Raw genomic sequence first — 22,813 nt, 5'->3', positions numbered from 1 at the left:
CACTTATCTGAACCTTAGGACCATGTTTTGGGAAAAAGCTTCAGCTTTTTTTAAAAATAAAGATGATTCTGGAACTGGAACTTAAAAAAAAAAAAAAGTACATTTGGCCGGGCGCAGTGGCTCACGCCTATAATCCCAGCACTTTAGGAGGCTGAGATGAGTGGATAACCTGAGGTCAGGAGTTCGAGACCAGTCTGGCCAACATGGTGAAACCCTGTCTCCACTAAAAATAGCTGGGTGTGGTGGCAAGTGCCTGTAGTCCCAGCTACTCAATAGGCTGAGGCAGGAGAATCACTTGAACCTGGGAGGCAGAGGCTGCAGTGAGCCGAGATAGTGTCAGCCTGGGCGACAGAGTGAGACACTGTCTCAAGAAAAAAAAAAAAAAGTTAGGCAGATTTTGCCATCTTCTCCATCTATTTTTGCTTTAACATAAAAGGAATGGGATGGGTGCAGTGGCTCACACCTGTTATCCCATCACTTTGGGAGGCTGAGGTGGGTGGATCACCTGAGGTCAGAAGTTCAAGACCAGCCTGGCCAACATGGTGAAACCCCATCTCCACTAAAAATACAAAAATTAGCCGGACATGGTGGCGGGGCCTGTACTCCTAGCTACTCGGGAGGCTGAGGCAGGAGAATTGCTTAAACCCTGGAGGTGGAGGAGGTTGCAGTGAGCTGAGATCATGACATTGCACTCCAGCCTGGGTGACAGAGCAAAACTGTCTCAGAAAAAAACAAAACAAAACAAAAAAACCTGTACTCACTGCAACCTCCGCCTCCCAGATTCAAGTGATTCTCCTGCCTCAGCCTCCCGAGTAGCTGGGATTACAGGTATGCACCACCACACCCAGCTAATTTTGTATTTTTAGTAGGGACAGGGTTTCACCATGTTGGCAAGGCTGGTCTAGAACTCCTGACCTCAGGTGATCCGCCGCCACAACCTCCCAAAGTGCTGGGATTACAGATGTGAGCCACCACGCCAGCCAAGTGCTTTCTTTTGAATTCAAGACCTTCAAAGACGGTAATTCCAGTCTTATTTCTAACACTACGTTACTTTCTAGCAAACTGGAATACTTTACTTAGTGTGTTCTCAATATTTAATTCAATCTGATTGTTGGCAAGTGGTGTTGACATCTACTGTCAACTAGTACAGTGGTTCTCAAAGCGTGTTCCCTAGACCAGAGCATCAGAATCACCTGAGAACTTATTAGAAAGGTATATTTTCCACCGGGCGCAGTGGCTCACACCTGTATTCCCAGCACTTTGGGAGGTTGAGGCTGGTGGATCACTTGGGATCAGGAGACAAGCCTGGGCAGCATGTCTCTACTAAAAATACAAAAAAATAGCCAGGCATGGTGGCGCATGGCTACTTGGGAGGCTGAGGTGGGAGGATCACTTAAACCCAGGGGATGGAGGTTGCAGTGGGCAGAGATCACACCACTGCACTCCAGCCTGGGTGTCAAAGCGAACCCTGTCTCTAAAGAAAAAAAAAAAAAAAAAGGCATGTTTCCTGTCTTCTCCTATATCAGACCTGCTGAATCAGAAACTCTGGGAGTGGGGCTTGAGCAGTCTGCATTTTAATGAGCCCTCCAGCTGATTCTGATACAGCTGAAGTTTGAGAATCACTGGATTAGCTTTTAGTTTTCAATCTAAAACATAATAAGATATAATTTTAAAAGCTCTCATTGTCCTTAAATGGAATATAAACTACTACATAAGTGTAAAATGTTGATTTTTAAGACAAAATGTTGGGTTGGGCAAGGTGGCACACGCTTGTAATCCCAGGGCTTTGGGAGGCTGAGGCAGGAGGATTGCTGGATCCCAGGAGCTTAAGACCAGCTTGGGCAGCATAGCGAGACTCCATCTCTACAAAAAATGTAAAAAATTAGCCAGGCACGGTGGCATGAGCCTGTAGTCCCAGTTACTGTAGAGGCTGAGGTAGGAAGATCGCTTGAGCCCAGGATATCAAGGCTGCAGTGAACTATGATTGCGTTTCTACACTCTAGCCTGGGGGACAAAGCGACACCCTGTCTCTAAAAATAAAAAAAAATTTTTTAAATAAAAATTTAAAAAAAATTTCAAAAACAAAAAAAGAAAATGTGTTCTAAAAGAACAGGTTAAACAATTTTTAATTCATTTGTCTCCTCCTAGTGGCAGGCTTTTAAATATAGAGCACAACACTTGATTTCTCAGAAATTACATTTCTGAAAATTTTCATGATTCTTTTTTTTTTTTTTTTTTTGAGACGGAGTCTCACTTTGTCACCAGACTGGAGTGCAGTGGCACAATCTTGGCTCACTGCCACCTCCAACTCCCCGGTTGAAGCGATTCTCCTGCCTCAGCCTCCCAAGTAGCTCGGACTACAGGTACGTGCCACAATACCTGGCTAATTTTTGTATTTTTAGTAGAGATGGGGGTTTCACCATGTTACCCAGGATGGTCTCAATCTCTTGACCTCATGATCTGTCTGCCTCCACCTCCCAAAATACTGGGATTACAGGCGTGAGCCACCTCACCCAACCAATTCTTATTAACTATAATTAAAATCACTTGGGCCAGGTGTGGTGGCTTATGCCTGCAATCCCAGCACTTTGGAAGGCCAAAGCTGGAGAATCATTGAGCCCAGGAGTTTGAGACCAGCCTGGGCAATATAATGAGACCTCGTCTCTATTTTTAAAAAATAAATACATCGGCCGGGCCCAGTGGCTCACACCTGTAATCTCAGCAGTTTGGGAGGCTGAGGCGGGCAGATCACCTGAGGTCGGGAGTTCAAGACCAGCCTGACCAACATGCAGAAACCCTGTCTCTACTAAAAAATAAAAAATTAGCCAAGCCTAGTAGTACATGCCTGTAATCCCAGCTATTCAGGAGGCTGAGGCAGGAGAATCGCTTGAACCGGGGAGGCGGAGGTTGCGGTGAGTCCAGATCTCACCATTGCACTCCAGCCTAGGCAACAAGAGTGAAACTCCATCTCTAAATAAATAAATAATCCATTGCTCCTCCTCCTCCAACGTACAAACACAGATTTTTCTCTAGTAGCTCCAACTGTGCCTGCAGAAGGCCACATCATTTGTCTCTCACATGGCTCCTTTTAATCTGACTTATAAATTTCCCCTCATTACCCACACGTCCTTCTTATCGGTAAAAAGCATTTACTTAGAACACTTTGAAATGAGTTTTCTGGCCAGGCACAGTGGCTCACGCCTGTAATGCCAGCACTTTGGGAGGCCAAGGCGGGCAGATCCTGAGGTCAGGAGTTCAAGACCAGCCTAGCTGGTCACCAAGACATGGTGAAATCCTGTCTCTACTAAAAATAAAAGAATTAGCTGGGTGTGGTGGTGGGTGCCTGTAATCCCAGCTACACAGGAGGCTAAGGCAGGAGAATTGCTTGAACCTGAGAGGTGGAAGTTGCGGTGAGTCAAGATGGCACCACTGCCCTCCAGCCTAGGTGACAGAGCAAGACTCTGTCTTGAAAAAGAAAAAAAATAAATAGAAGAAGAAATGAGTTTTCTTCCAAGATTTCTTTTTTTTTGTTTTTGAGATGGAGTCTCACTCTGTCGCCCAAGCTGGAATGCAGTCATGCGATCTTGGCTCACTGAAACCTCCGCCTCCCGGGTTCAAGCGAATCTCCTGCCTCAGCCTCCTGAGTAACTGGGATTACAGGTGCACACCACCACGCCCGGCTAATTTTTGTATTTTTAGTAGAAATGGGGTTTCACCCTGTGAGTCAGGCTGGTCTCAAACTCCTGATCTCAGGTGATCCACCCGCCTCAGCCTCCCAAAGTGCTGGGATTACAGGTGTGAGCCACCACGCCCAGCCCCTTACAGGATTGCAACACCACCCAGGTGTTTGTCTTGTACACTCTCATTACCAGTCCCTTTCTTAAGAGCAATGCCCCAGGAACTACACAAGATCACCAGGAAACAATAGCCCACTGCCACCAAATTTCTCTCTCTTTTTTTCTCTTCTTTGAGACAGGGTCTCTGCCATCTAGACTGGAGCGCAATGGTGCAATCACAGCTCACTGCAGCCTCAACCTCCTGGGCCCAAGCCACCCTCCCAGCTCACCCTCCCAAGTAGCTAGGACTACAGGTATGTGCCACCATGCCCAGCTAATTTTTCATATTTTTTGTAGAGACAAGGTTTTGCCATGTTGCCCAGGTTAAACTCCAGGCCTCAAGTGATCTGCCTGCCTCAGCCTCCCAAAGTGTTAGGATTACAGGCGTGAACCTCTCCGCCCAGCCTCAAATCTCTTTTCAATGAGTACTTGGAGGCCTCAAGCTCCCAGGTGAGAACAAATCTTTTTGACTCTTTTGTTTTTGTTTTTAAGACACAGGGTCTCACTCTGTCACCCTGGCTGGAGCACCGTGGTGTGATCTTGGCTCACTGCAACCTTGAATTCCTAGGCTCAAGTTATACTCCCACCTCAGCCTCCCTAAAAAGCTGGGACTACAGGTGGGCACCACTTCTCCAGGTTACCTTTGACTCCTAAAACCAACAGGACAAAGGCCGGGAGTGGTGGCTCATGCCTGTAATCCCAGCACTTTGGGAGACAGAGGCAGATGGATCACTTGAGGTCAGAAGTTTGAGGCCAGTCTGGCCAACATGGTGAAACCCCATCTCTACTAAAAATATAAAAATTAGGGGCCGGGCGCGGTGGCTCACACCTATAATTCCAGCACTTTGTGAGGCAGAGGTGGGCAGATCACGAGGTCAGGAGATGGGGGCCATTCTGGCTAACATGGTGAAACCCCGTCTCTACTAAAAAATACAAACAAATTAACCGGGCGTGCTGGCGAGCACCTGTTGTCCCAGCTGCTTGGGAGGCTGAGGCAGGAGAATGGCATGAACCCAGGAGGCGGAGCTTGCAGTGAGCAGAGATCGTGCCACTGCACTCCAGCCTGGGCAACAGAGCGAGACTCTGTCTCAAAAAAAAAAAAAAAATTTAGCCAAGAGTGGTGGTGCACACCTATAATCCCAGCTACTTGGGAGGCTGAGTCAGGAGAATTGCTTGAACCTGGGAGGTGGAGGTGGCAATGAGTTGAGATTGCACCACTGCACTCTAGCCTAGGTGACCAAGCGAGACTCTACCTCAAAAAAAAAAAAAAAAAAAAAAAAAACCAACATGATAAAGTTTAAATTTTTGAAAGGCTTTTAGTGATATGGCAGGGTAATTTATGGAGACGCTAATGTCCTACATTTTCCCCTTTATCCCTTCCAAGCAGGCAGGTAGGCAATTTGTATTTCTTTATCTGTGATGTTTAAAAGAATGGGAAGCTGGCCGGATGTGGTGGTTCATGCCTATAATACCAGCACTTTGGGAGGCTGAGGCAGGTGAATCACTTGAGGTCAGGAGTTCGAAACCAGCCTGGCTAACATGGTGAAACCCCGTCTCTATTAAAAATATAAAAATTAGCCAGGCATGTTGGCTGATGCCTGTAATCCCAGCTACTTGGGAAGCTGAGGCGGGAGAATCACTTGAACCCAGGAGGCAGAGGTTGCAGTGAGTTGAGATTGTGCCACTGCACTCCAGCCTGGGTAACACAGCAAGACTCTGTCTCAAAATAAATAAATTAATGAATTAAATTAAAAAAAAAAAAAAAGAAAACTGAAGAATTAGCCAGGCATGGTGATGCATGTCTGTATCCCCAGCTACTAGGGAGCCTGAGGCAGGAGGATTGCTTGAGCCCAGGAGTTCCAGTGCACTGTGATCATCCCATTGCACTACAGCCTGGGCAACAGAGCGAGACCCTGTATCTAAAACAAAAAATAGAAACTGCAGGAGGAAATGGAGATTTCCTTAGGCTGGGAAAGGACTGGTGTGTCTCTTCTCTCCCAGCAGTGCCCAGAAGTAGTGCCAAGACCTAAGAGTCTAGCCTCAGAAAGGCCTGCTCTAAATTTCAGGGTTTTCAAACAGCAGGGATTCCCATGCTTTACTGAAACATAGTGCCTGAAACTGAAGAGTCTGTGTGGCTTCAAGAACCATGGGAATCTCAGTAGTAACCAATATGGATTAAAGACTGCAGAGGCCTCTTCAGATACTATGCCTGGTCTAGGGGTGTAAAGGAGAGGATATTGACTGAGATTAAATTTTCCTGCCAGCTTGACGTAACAGGGGCTCAGAGTCAGGCTCAATTTAAGGAAAATAAGGAAACATGGTTTTTCTTAAATATCAAAGTTTGTGGTTGCAGTTCACACCCCCGGAAATACAGTGAAAAAGCAGAAAGAGATGAAGAACATAGCAATGGACATGTTTACAGAACAAGGGTTATTGATCCTAATGTCATTAAAGTCTCACCATAGAATGATGTGGCTGACCCAGTTTAATCAGGTGTGCAGCTCCCTAGCTCTTTAACACCCCTTCAACTCTGTTAAGGCTGGATGCTCGATCTCATTCTGTTGACTCTTAACTAGCCTGATGCAGAGATTGGCATCTCTACTAGGTCAGTTAAGGTTCTCCTGCTTTCCCAGAAAAGACAATAGAGTGTAGTAAGTCAGATAAGTTTCCTAATTTCCTTTCTTTCTCTCTTTCTCTCTTTCTCTTTCTCTCTCTCTCTGTCTCTCTCTCTCTCTTTCTTTTTCCCTGCCCCTCCCCTCCCCTTCCATCGTTTTGAGATGGAACCTCGCTCTGTCGCCAGGCTGGAGCGCAGTGGCACGTTCTCGGCTCACTACAGCCTCCGCCTCCTGGATTCAAGTGATTCTCCTGCCTCAGCCTCACGGCTGGGACTACAGGCGCATGCCACCATGCCCAGGTAATTTTTGCTTTTTTTTTTTTTTTTTTTTTGAGACGGAGTCTCGCTGTGTAGTCCAGGCTGGAGTGCAGTGGCGCCATCTCAGCTCACTACAAGCTCCCCCTCCCGGGTTCATGCCATTCTCCTGCCTCAGCTGGGACTACAGGCGCACACCGCCATGCCAGGCTAATTTTTTGTATTTTTAGTAGAGACAGGTTTCACCATGTTAGCCAGGATGGTCTTGATCTCCTGACCTCGTGATCCGCCCACCTCAGCCTCCTAAAGTGCTGGGATTACAGGCATGACCCACCGCTACTGGCCAAGTTTCCTAATTTTCTAAGTGTCAGTTTCCCAAAGTGTAAAATGGAAGTTAGACTAATGAGGGCTGATATTTAGCTTGTATGCACTGATAAAAACATACCAGTTGTTAAATTACAGACATTTTTCCATATCAGTCAGTAACAAGCAACCACCACAAGCCTTTTAGCTCACTCCAGGCCTCCCCATGATCCAACTTTCCCAGGACCCTACCCCAACATGGCTGAGGGTTGTGCCCTGCTAGTTAATTGTTAAATAATCTCGATAATTCGTTAAATGTCATTCTTGATAATAGTTACCTTTTGAGACTGTCTTGAGGCTGATAACCTAGATGTCACACTTGGTAGTTTACTTTTAAAGTAAACTGGCTTCCAAATTAACTTGCCTTGGGGAGGTCTTGTGACTCATGGCAACATCCTATCCCTGAGTAAAGAATCTGTGAGTTCTTCAAATTGTTGACATACTGATTAATGCATAACCTACTGACACTGAAAAGGACACTGACTTCTGATCATAAAGTTTTACTGATTGTCTTGGACACAGACATTTTATCCTGCATGTTGCAATCTGTAGCCAATGACTGTAAATTCTGTACTGTATGTACTCTCCAATAACTTTGGTATAAGGAGTACTTCTCCCTTCTCCTTCCCTCCCTCTCCTTCTCCCTTCTCCTAAAAAAGGCTGTCCTTTTAAAAGCCTGTTCCAGTAACTTGTAACAGACTTCAGAACACTCCTAACTCTATTGGTGTGTCTTCCCAGCTCAATCCTCACATTTGGCTTCCAATAAATGTTTTTCCAATTATTTCTGCCTCAGCAGCCTTAGTTTCAGTAGACAAGGCTTAAAGTGGGTTCAGTTAAAGCAAACTAATAACACTTGACCCTTTCCAACTTTTCTTCCTCTCAGCCATGGGTCCTTAAGCCATCTTTTTTGGATCCAGAGCCAAATTACATTTCTATGCAGCCACGATGGTTATCTACCTTTCAAAGATTTTTCCTTGATCACCCCAAGCAAATTTCCTCTTCTCTGTTCAGTTTAAGTGTTTCTATTCTTTTCTTTTAAACAAAAAACAAAAGAAAAAAAAAACAGCTTTATCAAGATATAATTCATATATCATAAAAATCACCCTTTAAAAATATATATTTGGTAGTTTTTGTTTTGTTTTTTTGGTACATTAACAGAGCTGTGCAACCACTGCCATTAATTTCAGAACATTTTCATCACCCAAAAAGAAACTCCTGGCTGCTCTGCCTATGGAGTAGCCCTTCTTTATTCCTTTACTTTCTTAATAAACTTGCTTTCACTTTTCTCTATGGACTCTCCCCAACTTCTTTCTTGTGTGAGGTCCAGGAACCCTCTCTTGGGGTCTGGATCAGGACCCCTTTCCAGTAACATCTTCCTGGTGAACCACGAAGGGACTAAACTGAGGAGACCCCCAACCCAAAGGATATAGTCTGAAGCACCACAATTGGCTGACTTTGGAATCAAGAAAACTTTTCCTTTGAGCTATTTACAGCTTTTAAAAGTTGAGTAAAGTATACTCCTGTGAACAAACTTTGGAGCATATTAGTTTCTCTGTACCTGTTTTCTCCAGAATTTAGAAACGATATCACCTTTTGTCAGAACTCAAGAGTTATGAGTGGCCCTCGCCATACTGACACTTTCTGACTGAGCTCCTCTCTACCCTGAATACAAGAGACCCTCATAGTTATATATAATATAATTGCCCTGTTCATCCTGAAAAAGTGGCAGAAAATGGATCTTCATCCCTCTACAACCCTTAGGATTAAGGGTTCCCTTGTAAAAGGTGGGGGAATATGTCAGAGGCATTTGAACTAGAGCAACTCCATTTTGAACAGGGGCTGAGTAAAATAAGACTGAGACCTACTGGGCTACATTCCCATGAGGTTAGACATTCCAAGTCACAGGATGAGACAGGAGGTCAGCACGAGATACAGGTCATAAAGACCTTGTGGATAAAACAGGACGAAGTAAAGAAGCTGGCCAAAACCCACCAAAACCAAGATGGTGATGAGCGTGACCTCTGGTCATCCTCCTTGCTCATTATATGCTAATTACAGCGCATTAGCATGCTAAAAGACAGCCCCACCAGTGCCATGACAGTTTACAGATCCCATGGCAACGTCCAGAAATTACCCTATGTGGTCTAAATGGGAGAGGAACCCTCAGTTCTGGGGATTGCCCACCCCTTTCCTGGAAAACTCATAAATAACCCACCCCTTGTTTAGCATATAGTCAAAAAGGAACTTAAGTATTATCAGTAGAGCAGCCCAAGCTGCCGCTCTGCCTATGGAGTAGTCATTCTTTATTCCTTTACTTTCTTTTTTTTTGAGACGGTGTTTCGCTTGTCGCCAGGGCTGGAGTGCAGTGGCGCGATCTTGGCTCACTGCAACCTCTGCCTCTTGTGTTCAAGTGATTCTCCCGCCTCAGTCTCCCAAGTAGCTGGGATTACAGGCACCCGCCACCACCCCCAGCTAATTTTTGTATTTTTAGTAGAGACGGGGTTTTGCCATGTTGGCCAGCTGGTCTCAAACTCCTAACCTCAGGTGATCCACCCACCTCGGCCTCCCAAAGTACTGGGATTACAGGCGTCAGCCACGATGCCTGGCTCCTTTACTTTCTTAATAAGCTTGCTTTTACATTAAAAAAATAAAAAAAAAAGAACTCCTTATCCAGTAGCAGTCACTCCTCACTCCGCCATCCTCCCAAGCCCTGGCAACCAAAAATCTCTCTCTCTCTTCAGAGATAGAGATGGGATCTCCCTATGTTGCCCAGGCTGGTCTCAAACTCCTGGCCTCAAGGGATACTCCTACCTTGGACTCCCAAAGAGCTGGGATTATAGGAGTGAGCCACCACGCCCAACCTACTATCTCTCTTTATAGGCTTGCCTATTCTGGACATTTCATATAAATGGAACCATTCAGTATGTGGTACTCTGTGTCTGACTTCTTTCACTTGGCACAATGTTTTCTCTTTTTTGAGACAGGGTCTTACTCTGTCATCCAGGCTGGAGTGCAGTAAGTGGCATGATTGCAACTCATTGCAGCTTTGAGGTCCTGGGCTCAAGTGAGTCTCCCACCTCAGCCCCCCAAGAACCTGAAACTACACACATGTGCCACCATGCCTGGGTAATTTTTTAAATTTCTTGTAGAGACGAGGTCTCACTATATGGCCCAGGCTGGTCTCAAACTCCTGGGCTCAAGCAGTCCTCCCACCTCAGCCTCCCAAAGTTCTGGGATTATAGGCCTGAGCCACTGCACCCGGCTCCTTTTAATCTTTTTAAGAATTGTAAGTCATTGAGAGTAGACTGTATTAAGAATGGAGTCCCACTTTAAGATTGTGGAAATTCCTCCCAATCACCAAAAGGCTTGTATCCCTCTTTCAAAGCTGATGCTGATGGGTGCCTATGGATGCTTACTGTGCCTAATAAGCTTCTGTTTTGAGTCTGAAAGATGTTTCAAACTTTAAGCTTATTTTCACAGGGTACAAGCTCTAGATCATGTCTTCCTTCCAAGGGAATGGTTTTCCAGTATGCATGCCACATTCTAATATTAAAATTATTGGTTGGCTGCGGGGGCTCACACCTGTAATCCCAGCACTTTGGGAGGCTGAGGAAGGTGGATTACCTGAGGTCAGGAGTTCAAGACCAGCCTGGCCAATATGGTGAAACCCTGTCTCTAATCAAAACACAAACATTAGCTGGGCATAGTGGCAGGTGCCTGTAGTCCCAGCTACTTGGGAGACTGAGGCAAGAGAATTGCTTGAACCCAGGAGGCAGAGGTTGCAGGGAGCCGAGATGGTGCCACTGCACTCCAGCCTGGGTGACAGACTGAGACGGTCTCATTCTGTCAAAAAAATAAAAATAAAAATAAATAAAAATTATTTCACAGATTTTATATACACGTGTTTTTGTAAACACACAGAGTATCTTTGAAAGGATATAAAAGAAACTAGTACAAATGGTTGGGGGACAGGGGTAGAAGGCTCACTTTCTGGCCGGGTGAGGCGTCTCATGCCTGTAATCCCAGCACTTTGGGAGGCCGAGGCAGGTGGATCACTTGAGGTCAGGAGTTCGAGGCCAGCCTGGCCAACATCGCAAAACCCCGTCTCTACTAAAAATACAAAAATTAGCCAGGTGTGGTATCGCACACCTGTAATCCCAGCTACTAGGATGGCTCAGGCACACCGCGCCTAGTGTAAGCATAATTATTTTCATTCTCATATAATAAATAAGAAAACTGATGGCCGGGCGCGGTGGCTCACTCCTGCAATCCCAGCACTTTGGGAGGCCGAGACGGCGGATCACAAGGTCAAGAGATCGAGACCATGCTGGCTAACACGGTGAAACCCTGTCTCTACTAAAAATACAAACGAATTAGCCAGGCGTGGTGGCGGGTACCTCTAGTCCCAGCTACGCGGGAGGCTGAGGCAGGAGAATGGCGTGAACCCGGGAGGCGGAGTTTGCAGTGAGCCGAGATCGCGCCACCACACTCCAGTCTGGGCGACTGAGCAAGACTCCATCTCAAAAAAAGAAAGAAGAAAGAAAACTGAGGTTGGAAAAGTTCACAATTATTAAGCTTCAGAGCTAGAATTCAAATGTACTTCTAACAGGTCCAGTGTTCCTTCTACTTTTTTAAACTATGAAATACATTTAATTAGGCAACTGGACAAAAATATACACAGAAGAGTGTTTACTACAATGTTATTTACAATATCCACAAATTGTAAATAACCTATGTGTTAAAAAATAGAGGATCAAGTTATGGCACACTCATACAACCATTATGTAAAGACAGGCACTGTGGCGTGCACCTGTAGTCCCAGTTACTCAGGAAGCAGAGATAGGAGGCTCCCTTTGAGCCCAGGAGTTTGAGGGTACACGGAGCTACGATGGCGCCACTGCATTCCAGGCTGGGCCACAGAGCCAGACCCTGTCACAAAAAAGAAAGGAAAGAAAGAGAGAAAGAGAAAGAAACAAAGAATAAAAGAAAGAGAGCAGCATACTAAAAAAATTATATATTACTACTAATAATAGATTAAATGCACTTTAAATGCTTACTATGTGCTGAATACTGGGCTAAATTTATTTTATATGTATTGTCTCATTTAATCCTCACAATAACCAATCTGCTCAAAGCCTTGCTGTTAATGCAGTAGAACTTGACAGGTATTAAAATCCAAAGCTCAGGTTGGGCGCGGTGGCTCATGCCTGCAATCCCAGCATTTTGGGAGGTCGGGAGTTCGAGACCAGCCTGACCAACATCGAGAAACCCCGTCTCTAATAAAAAATAACAGAGTTAGCCGGGCGTGGTGGCGCATGCCTATAATCGCAGCTACTCGGGAGGCTGAGGCAGGAGAATCGCTTGAACCTGGGAAGTGGAGGTTGCAGTGAGTCCAGATGACACTATTGCACTCCAGCCTGGGCAACAAGAGCAAAACTCCATCTCTAAATAAATAAATAAATATCCAAAGCTCATGATCTTAACCACTAGATCATGCTGTCTCAGGTAGGAAGACCATTTCTTTCGAAGACCATTTCTTTCATATCAGAAACATCTATGGGATACTTTAAGAAAATTCTGTTCAAACTTCTCTTGCCCAGGTCTCTGTATTGCTATAACAATGTGTATCTCTACAGCACTTGCTTGGGTCCATTTATATACCTCTCACAGATCCTATGCTCCTGCAGGCCTAAAACTTAAGCCCACTTTCTATTTTTCATAGCTCCTGTGGCAGTGCTTTTTACCGTGTAGGCGCTCATTAGTGTTAAACTGAATGTGCCTTTAACTTGGCCTGGGGGACGCTGAATTGAGGATGAGCACTGACACAATATTAATAATTTCTTTCCAAGAAATGTGCTCGGGTCAACACAAGGCCTTTCTGTCCATGATCCACCTGAAATCATGGTTTCCTTGCTTTCACCTTTATCCCCTGTGCCTTGCCAGTCCTCCCCGCCAGCGGGACCGGGAGCCCGGCGACTCCCTAGATCGCAGGGCCTGTCTTGCGTGACCGACAGCGCTCCGCTGCCTACAGCAGCCTAGCCCCCGCCCCCGCTTTCAGTCACTAAGCAAGGAGTGGGCCGTGGCGAGTCTCCACGCGAGCACCAGCGCTCTCGGCGCCCGTAGCCACCCGCCCACCGGAAGCCGACATCTTGAGTTCTGGCAGGAGCGGTTTGCGCGGCGAGGAGCGGAGTGGCAGGAACCCAGTGAGCTGCTCCGCGTAGGAGCTGCTGCCCGCACTCAAGATGGCGGCTCCGGGCGGGCGTGGCCAGTGACTAGGAGGCGAAGCGCCAAGGGACCATGGCGGCGGCCGACGAGCGGGGTCTGGAAGACGGAGAAGAGGAGGAAGAGGAGGTAGTAAGCGCTACGCCGAAAGCCTGCACCGCAGTGGCGGTGATACCTGTGCTGGCCGTGTGTGGGGAAGGGAGTCGGGGAGCTGCGGGCGGGAGGGAGGCCCCGACGCTCCTCACCGGCTTCTTGCTCCTGGGCACGCGGAGCCGGGCAGCTTGGGACCTGAGCCCTAATCGTCACCCCGTACTTAGGATGGGAAGTACCGGGAAGTTACCTTAGGTAGCGTCGTTTCCTCTTGCTGAAAACAGAGTCCTGTTTTCACAAAGGTGGGATTTTTGGCTTCTTTTGCTAATTGCTCCCTCTTGCCCGCTCGCGTGCTAGCATGTTAATTAACCCCTCTTTCTTTCACCAGGAGCAGTTGGTTTTGGTGGAATTATCAGGAATTATTGATTCAGACTTTCTCTCAAAATGTGAAAATAAATGCAAGGTTTTGGTGAGTTTTCTAGACTTGGGGGGATTGTTCTAGAGTTTCTTAAATGTAAAACAAGAATGGTGAAATACCTGTTCACAAGTATTGATATATTTATTTCACCTTACAAAGCAGTGAACTCTAAGGATAAGAAGTACACTAAGTATAATTAATTAATATATAATTAAGTGTAATGTAAAAGTACAGGGGTACTATGGGAGCAGATAGGAGAAAATGGCTAACTTTGCTTGCTTGTTTGAATGTGTGGCTGAAGAGAAAGTTACAGATTTGGAGGAAGTTAACATTGTGATATGGAACAGTACATATATTCCTATAATCTCAGCACTCCTATAATCTCAGCAGAGGTGGGAGGATCACTTGAGCCTAGGAATTGGAGACCATCCTGGGCAACATAGCGAGACCCCGTCTCTACAATAATAATAACAATAAATGGCTGGGCGCGGTGGCTCACGCCTGTAATCCCAACAGTTTGGGAGGCCGAGGTGGATGGATCACGAGGTCAGGAGTTGGAGACCAGCCTGGCCAACATGGTGAAATCCCATCTCTACTAAAATACAAAAATTAGCCGGGGATGGTGGTGGACGCCTGTAATCCCAGCTACTCGGGAGGCTGAGAGAGGAGAACCGCGTGATCCCTGGAGGCGGAGGTTGCAGTGACCGAAATCGCGCCACTGCACTCCAGCCTGGGCAACAAAGGGCAAAACTCCATCTCAAAAAATAAAAATAAAAAATAATAATAAATTAGCTGGGCATGGTGGCATGCTCCTGTGGTCCTGCTGCTCAGGAGGCTGGGGTGGGAGGATTGCCTGAACCCTCGTGGTCAAGGCTGCAGTGAGCCATGATCACGCCACTGCATTCCAGCCTGGGTGACAGAGCTAGACACTGTCTCAAAAAATAGATAGATGACAGATAGATAGCCTCTTTGCACTACTGTTGACAAAACTTCCTCTGTTCTTAGCTTACTCTTGAAGAAGATGCTGATTGAAATAGACCTTGTTACTTGAGTATGAATTAAGTAGTCTTCAAGTTGTAGCTGCTGTGATCAGAGCAATTGTAGTTTATCCTGTACTTGGTAGGACAAGATGCTCTAGAGTTTCCCCAGTTTTGGAGATTAGTTTCCTTGGTAGCAAGGTTATAATGTTGAAGCCTTTTTCTAATCATGTTTTTTTTTATGATCCTTTATTCTGTTGTAGGGCATTGACACTGAGAGGCCCATTCTGCAAGTGGACAGCTGTGTCTTTGCTGGGGAGTATGAAGGTAGGAGGATGTCAGATAGATGGAACTCTTTCTGATATGGGCCTTTCAGAGATGGTAGCTCTTCTCAACAATTTGTATTTTTCTGTAGACACTCTTGGGACCTGTGTTATATTTGAAGAAAATGTTGAACATGGTAAGTGATTACTAGCCCAGCCCTTTTTAATATGAACTATTTCAATCATACTTAAGCATAATAAACATTAAATATCTCATGTATCCATTGTCTAGCTGTATCATATCCTACCATTTTCCCAAATGTGACGCAGATTATAGTTTAAAAAAAAACATGCCAGGCTGGGCCAGGTGGCTTAATCCTGTAATCCCAGCACTTTGGGAGGCCAAGGCAGGCAGATCACTTGAGGCCAGGAGTTCGAGACCAGCCTGGCCAACATGGCAAAACCCCATTTCTACTAAAAATACAAAAATTAGCTGTGTATGGTGGCATGTGCCTCCCAGCTACTTGGGAGACTGAGGCATGAGAATTGCTTGAACCGGGGAGGTGGAGGTTGCAGTGAACCGGTATCGTACTACTGCACTCCAGCCTGGGCAACAGAGCTAGACTATGTGTCAAAAACAAACAAACCCATTCCAGATACATTTGAAGTCCTTCTATCTCCATTTCCAAACTTATTTCTCTCCCTCTTTCTTCAGAGATCATCACTCTCCTGAATTCTTTTTTTTTTTTTTTTTGGAGACAGAGTCTCACTCTGTCACCCAGGCTAGAGTGCAGTGGCATGATCTCGGCTCACTGCAGCCTCCACCTCCTAGGTTCAAGCAATTCTCCTGCCTCAGCCTCCTGAGTAGCTGGGATTACAGGCGCCTGTCACCACGCCCAGGTAATTTTTGTATTTTTGGTAGAGACGGGGTTTCACCATGTTGGCCAGGCTGGTCTCAAACTCCTGACCTCAAGTGACCTGCCTGCCTCGGCCTCTCAAAGGGATCCTCTCAAAAAGATTACAGGTGTGAGCCACCACTCCTGGCCAAGGAATAAAAGAAGGGCTACTTCACAGGCAGAGCAGCCTACTTTCTAAAGTATGATATCAATTTACACTCACAGTAGCAATGTATGGAAGTGTCTGTGCTTCGTATCCTTGGTTCAAGGGCCTCATCTTCCCTCCTGCCTAGGCATAGAGTTTTCTGAAAGTTTCAACTCCAGGCAGCAGGTTGGCAGCAATTTTTTTTCTCAGCCTGTCGTGATTGAGAATGTCCCTACTCCACACTTTGGCTTCAGGTAGTAAGTCTGACTTTGGTCCTTCATTTGAGTGGTAGAATTTTAGATCCCAATACGCTATAGGGTAAAATTCCTGGCCCCAATTTCTACTTCAAGGATGAAGCCTGTTAGACCTGTGGGTTTAATCGCACTCATAACTTTGTGTTTCTGACCTCTGAAGATGTTTGTTACTTTTGAATCCAGTTGTACTTTCAATTGTTAATGTATTTTTTTTTTTTTTTTTTGAGACAGAGTTTTGCTCTTGTTGCCCAGGCTGGAGTGCAGTGGCACAATCTCTGCTCACTGCAACCTCCGCCTCCTGGGTTCAAGCAATTCTCCTGTCTCAGCCGCCCAAATAGCTGGGATTACAGGCATGTGCCACCATGCCCAGCTAATTTTTTGTACTTTTAGTAGAGACGGGGGTTTCATCATGTTGGCCAGGCTGGTCTCGAACTCCTGACCTCAGGTGAACCACCTGCCTCGGCTTCCCAAAGTGCAGGGATTACAGGCATGAGCCACTGTGCCTGGCCTGTTAATGTATTTTATCTGTTATTTTTCTATGCTTGGAGCAGGAGGGATGAGTTATACCTTGAATTTACTACACTGTCTTGACAGGAAGTAGTTTAATCTGACTCCCTACACTGGAATTATTAAGGCTTCATCTTTGTTTTATTTGATAGCACAAGCAGTATAATAATGGAGTTCATTTCTGTTCTAGCTGATACAGAAGGCAATAATAAAACAGTGCTAAAATATAAATGTCATACAATGAAGAAGCTCAGCATGACAAGAACTCTTCTGACAGAGAAGAAGGAAGGAGAAGAAAACATAGGTTAGTTCCCTTATTCTCTGAAAATAGGTGATCCAGTACTGGCTTTGACAGTGGTACATTGATGCCAGGACACTCCTTGTACTTTTTAGTAATAACTATACATGATTTTTGTTTGTTTGTTTTTTTCAGACAGAGTCTTGCTCTGTCACCCGAGCTGGCGTGCACTGGCACAATCTCGGCTCACTGCAACCTCCGCCTCCTGGGCTCAAGCAATTCTCTTGCCCCAGCCTCCTGAGCAACAGGGATGACAGGCACCCATCACCACGCCCAGCTAATTTTTTTAGTAGAGACCGGATTTTACCATGTTGGCCAGGCTGGTCTCAAACTCCTGACCTCAAGTGATCCAGCCTACAAAGTGCTGCAATTACAGGTGTGAGCCACTGTGCCTGGCCTCATAATATGTTTAATATATTAAAATGGAGGGTGCTCCATGTAAAGTACCAAGCATAGAGTTAAAATTCAGTTGAACGCTCATATAGCTGAGGGCACTGGGGACGTAGAAATCTTTTATCTGCTTGGCATTGGAAATGACTGAGGACTTTTTGAAGAAACTTGGTATCTAAGCCCTAGGGAATTCAGTAGTGCTTCTCTCTCTCTTCTCCTTCCCCCCTCCCCTCTTTAATTAAAAACTTCCTTGTACCTTTTTGTAGTTCATAAGCATGATGATTATGTTTTTACATTCATGTATAAGATGTGCCTCCCTCAAACCTTGTTATGATGTCAGCATATTACCTGTCTGATGTGTGGGGGGAAAAAACTTCCTTGTAAGCAAAGTGGATATGATCACAATAGTTCTCAATTCCCAAGCTGAAATTCCTTGGAAACTTTTGGCAGTTGCAGCAGCTTTCAACAGGCTCACAGCTGGAAAAAGCTGGCTTTTTTTTTTTTAAAGACAGTCTCTTTCTGTCACTCAGGCTAGAGTATAGTGGAGCCATCTTGGCTCACTGCAACCTCCGCCTCCTGGGTGCAAGTGATTCTCCTGCCTCAGCCTCCCGAGTAGCTGGGATTACAGGTAGCTGGGATTACAGGCATGCACCATTACACCTGAATGATTTTTGTATTTTTATTAGAGACAGGGTTTCGCCATGTTGGCCAGGCTGGTCTTGAACTCCTGACTTCAGATGATCAACCTGCCTCAGCCTCCCAAAGTGCTGGGATTACAGGCATGAGCCACCGCCCCTGGCCAAAAGCTAGCTTTAAATGTGGGGGAGACTCTAGGACCACAATTGTTAGTCATCAGTCTAGTTTTTATTATTATTATTATTTAATTATTTTATTTTATTTGAGACAGGGTCTCACTCTGTCACCCAGGCTGGAGTGCAGTGGTGCAATGTCGGCTCACTGTGACCTCTGCCCCCCATCCCCCTACCTCAGCCTCCCCAGTAGTTGGGACCACAGGCATGTTCCACCATGCCTGGCTGTTTTGTTTTTGTTTTTGTTTTTTCTTTTTTTTGAGATGGAGTTTCACTCCATCGCCCAGGCTGGAGTACAGTGGCGTGATCTCTGCTCACTGCAGCCTCCACCTCCCAGGTTCAAGCAATTCTCCTGCCTCAGCCTTGTGAGTAGCTGAGACTACAGGCACATGCCACCATGCCCAGCTAATTTTTGTGTTTTTAGTAGAAACAGGGTTTCACCATGTTGGTCAGGCTGGTCTGGAACTGACTTTGTGATCTGCCTGCCTTAGCCTCCCAAAGTGCTGGGATTATAGGCGTGAGCTACCGCACCCGTCCTTCTTTGTATTTTTAGTAGAGATGGAGTCTCGCCATGTTGCCCAGGCTGGTCTCGAACTCCTGAAGAGACCACTGTGCCCAGGCTTTCTTTTTCTTCTGACATTTTTCTTTTTTTCTTTTCTGGAGACAGAGTCTTACTCTATCTCCCAGGCTGGAGTGCAGTGGCGTGATCTCAGCTCACTGCAACCTCTGCCTCCCGGGTTCAAGTGATTCTCCTGCCTCGGCCTCCTGAGTAGCTGGGATTACAGGTACCCACCACCACGCCTGGCTAATTTTTAGTAGAGACAGGGTTTCTTTATCTTATTTTATTTTTTGGAGACGAGTTTCGCTCTTGTTGCCCAGGCTGGAGTGGGGTGGTGCGATCTTAGCTCACTGCAACCTCTGCCTCCTAGGTTCAAGTGATTCTCCTGCCTCAGCCTCCTGAGTAGCTGGGATTACAGGCATGCACCACCACGCCCAGCTAATTTTGTATTTTTAGTAGAGAGATGGAGTGTCTCCATATTGGTCAGGCTGGTCTCGAACTCCCGATCTCATGTGATCTGCCCACCTCAGCTTCCCAAAGTGCTGGGATTACAGGTGTGAGCCACTGCGCCCAACCTTTTTTTTTTTTTTTTTTTAAATAGAGACAGGGTCTTACTATGTTACCCAGCTGGTCTCAACCTCCTGGACTCAAGTGATCCTCCTGCCTCAGCCTCCCAAAGTGTTAGGATTACAGGCATGAGTTCTTAATTTGCATCCACTTACTCTTCTTCACTTGCTGGTCACCACATACTAGAGACTTTTAGACTAGTGCTTCTTTCACCTGAAGTAGACATACGTTTGTGGAGTTGAAAAAACAATAATTTGATGGTTTAAAAGTTCACTGCTCAATAACACATATGAAACTCTAGTAAGATTCTCATGATGAGTATTTATAGCTTAACAGGGAATAAACATTTGAAGGTACATTGATCTTATAAAATTAATTACATCACCTATATACAACTATATAATAAACCCTTGTTCTTTTTATGTATATCCCTGAACTATCCCCTTTTTTAGGCACCTTGTAATAATTATAGGAAGAAAGTGGTACTAGGTTCTAGAATAAACTTAAAAGGCTGACATGTATCATAAGCTTAGCTATCATTGGGATATTCTTATTAAAGGAAGTTACGAGTTTCCTCTTCGTAGTCTTTAATAATCTGACAGATCTTTGGGAATATTTGGGTGTTTTGTTTAGTCAAATAAATGAGCAACCAACAATTCGAGTCTGCATTAGTTATCTACTGCTGCATAACAAATTACCTCTAAACTTAACAGCTTAAAACAACAACAGAAAACCAGTATCTTACAGTTTCTGTGAATCAGGAATTTGGGAGCAGTTTAGGTAGGTGGTTCTGGCTCCAGGTCTCCAATAAGGTTGCAGTCAAAATGTTACCTGGGCTGCAGTCATCTGAAGGCTTGACTAATGCTGGAAATCTGATTGTAAAATAGCTTATTCATCAAAATCAATTCAAAATTTATTTTGGTTGTTGGCAGGAGGCCTCAGTTCCTGCCATGTTGTTCTCACAGGACTGTTTGAATGTCCTCCTGATATGGCAGCTGGCTTCTCTCAGATAAAGTATTCCATGAAAACAAGGTAGAAGCCACAGTGTCTTTTATGAACTAGACTTAGAAGTCACAGTCTTGGCTGGGCACGGTGGCTCATGCCTGTAATCCCAGCACTTTGGGAGGTCAAGGCAGGCAGATCACTTGAGGTCAGGAGTTCAAGACCAGCCTGGCCAACATGGTGAGACCCCCATCTCTACTAAAAATACAAAAAATTAGCCAGGTGTGGTGGCACATGCCTCTAGTCCCAGCTACTCGGGAGACTGAGGTGGGAGAATTGCTTGAACCCGGTAGGCAGAGGTTGCAGTGAGCCGAGATCACGCTATTGCACTCTGGCCTGGGCGACAAAGCGAGACTCTGTCTCAAAAAAAAAAAAAAGAAAGAAGTCACAGTCTTGTCATTTCCACAATATCTTACTCAGTGTGGGACAGGACTACACAGGGGCATGAATACCAGGAAGGTGAAGATCATTGGGGACCATCTTGTAGGCTGGCTACCAAACACAGCTCCATGCTGGAGGTAAAACAGAACAGAGAGGAAGTGTGACCCTTACCTTCTAGGAACTTGCATTCTAAAGTAAATTACATTGAAACAGACACGGACGAATATGAGTGAACATCGAATTCATTCTATTTTAAGTATTATGCTAAATAACAGAATAAAGGATAGCTTCAAGATTTTGAGCCTGGCTGACTAGGAGAATGATGTTATTGCAGGAAAAAAATATGAACATCTGTAGTTGAAACTGAATTGGAAGAAAAAGGACTAATAACCAGGTGCAGTGGGTCATGCCTGTGATCCCAGCACTTTGGGAGGTGAGGCGGGTGGATGGCTTGAGGTTCGGAGTTCGAGACCAGCCTAGCCAACATGGTGAAATTCCGTCTCTATTGAAATAAAAAATTAGCCGGGCATGGTGGCACACACTTGTAATCCCAGCTACTCGGGGAGCTGAGGCACAAGAATTGCTTGAACTGGGGGGCGGAGGTTGCAGTGAGCCAAGATCGTGGCTGCACTCCAGCCTGGGTGACAGAGCGAGACTTTGTCTTAAAAAAAAAAAAATTATAGGGTAGTGGTAAGTTTCCTTGAAGGCATAAGATGGCAGAGAGTGCTCAAATTATATTTCATAATGAGCTGAGAACTGAACTCTGGAAAAAGGCATGGAATAGTAATTGAGGTTGATAACTTGTAGTGATTTTGATGGTACCTACCTAATAGGCATTCCAAGGTCTCTAGAGAAGATGGAAAATATATTTTATCAGTAGTTACAGACACCATATTCCTTGATTTATGTTGGGCTTTCAGTTTGACATGTATTCATATGATAGAGATTTAAATTAAATAAAAATATACTTCACTAAAATTCATTTTTTGTTTCTTTTTGGTTTATTTCTCATCCCTTCCAAATTAGGTGGGGTGGAATGGCTGCAAATAAAGGATAATGATTTCTCCTATCGACCCAACATGATTTGTAGCTTTCTACATGAAAATGAAGACGAAGAAGTGGCAGCCTCAGCCCCAGATAAATCTTTGGAATTGGAAGAGGAAGAGATTCAAATGAACGACAGTTCAAACCTGAGTTGTGAACAGGAGAAACCAATGCACTTGGATATAGAAGATTCTGGTCCTCTTATTGATATATCTTCTGAGACAGAAGGTTCTGTTTTTATGGAAACTCAAATGCTGCCTTAGAAATCACTCCTAGATGAAATTTTTCTCATAACAACTTGTCAAGAACTTTTTAGAGTTCTTACATAAAAATAATTGCTGTGTAGCTTTCAGTCTTTTAACATTTTTTGGTATTTTATCGGCTATACACACACATCCAGTCATAACACAACTTATTTTACCAGAATCATTTGGGACCAGACATGAATTGGATTTTTAAAATACAGTTTAGGCTGGGTGCAGTGGTTCATACCTGTAATCTCAGCACTTTGGGAAGCTGAGGTGGGAGCATCACTTGAGCAGCCTAGGAGTTTGAGACAATCTGGGTAACATAGGGAGGTCCCATCTCTATAAAAAATTTTTTTAGAATTAGCTGGACACAGTGTCGTGCACCTATGGTACCAGCTACTGGGCAGTTGACCTGGGAGGATGGCCTGGGACTGGAAGTCGAGGCTGCAGTGAGCTGTGTTTGCGCCTCTGTACTCTTGCCTGGGTGACACAGTGACACCCTGTCTCAAAAAATAAGTAAAATGAAATATTTTTAAATGACTTTAGGGACCCTTCTGAGTCCTTTAAATTCAAGGTTTTATTAAGTATATAAAGTTTTCCTTGGAGGCTGTCAAAAATTACTACAAAGTCAGTGACTTAACACAAATGTACTGTCTTACAGTTTTGTAGGTGAGA

General features: G+C 45.1%; 1 protein-coding gene and 1 non-coding gene across 3 annotated transcripts; both read left to right on the top strand.

Moving 5' to 3' along the window:
* The first annotated feature begins 13,134 nt into the window (after window positions 1-13,134).
* On the top strand, window positions 13,135-22,235 carry GTF3C6 (general transcription factor IIIC subunit 6). Of its 2 annotated transcripts, XM_021937979.2 has the most exons (6): window positions 13,135-13,419; window positions 13,769-13,849; window positions 15,039-15,102; window positions 15,191-15,235; window positions 17,031-17,144; window positions 21,873-22,235. In XM_021937979.2, the coding sequence occupies exons 1-6, from the start codon at window positions 13,366-13,368 to the stop codon at window positions 22,151-22,153; spliced, it is 639 nt and encodes a 212-aa protein (XP_021793671.1). In that variant the 5' UTR covers window positions 13,135-13,365; the 3' UTR covers window positions 22,154-22,235. The 2 variants fall into 2 exon arrangements, with proteins under 2 accessions (XP_021793671.1, XP_021793672.1); XM_021937980.2 differs by lacking the exon at window positions 15,191-15,235 and having other exon boundaries at window positions 13,257-13,419.
* Window positions 17,783-17,886, top strand: LOC116275600. Its single transcript, XR_004184715.1, has one exon. It is a non-coding gene; the product is annotated as a small nucleolar RNA U13 (small nucleolar RNA).
* Window positions 22,236-22,813: the final 578 nt, after the last annotated feature.

This window comes from Papio anubis, chromosome 6 (genome assembly GCF_008728515.1).
Source record: "Papio anubis isolate 15944 chromosome 6, Panubis1.0, whole genome shotgun sequence".
Classification (NCBI taxonomy): domain Eukaryota; kingdom Metazoa; phylum Chordata; class Mammalia; order Primates; family Cercopithecidae; genus Papio; species Papio anubis.
This window is presented reverse-complemented; position numbering and strand designations above follow the sequence as displayed.

What these genes read in the sequence shown, in the direction of transcription:
- GTF3C6 (XM_021937979.2), top strand. Translation starts at nt 13,366, where the DNA reads ATGGCGGCGGCCGACGAGCGGGGTCTGGAAGACGGAGAAGAGGAGGAA. An exon ending in AAAATAAATGCAAGGTTTTG is followed by an intron (nt 13,850 to 15,038) that starts GTGAGTTTTCTA and finishes ATTCTGTTGTAG; the next exon opens with GGCATTGACACTGAGAGGCC. An exon ending in GGAAGGAGAAGAAAACATAG is followed by an intron (nt 17,145 to 21,872) that starts GTTAGTTCCCTT and finishes CTTCCAAATTAG; the next exon opens with GTGGGGTGGAATGGCTGCAA.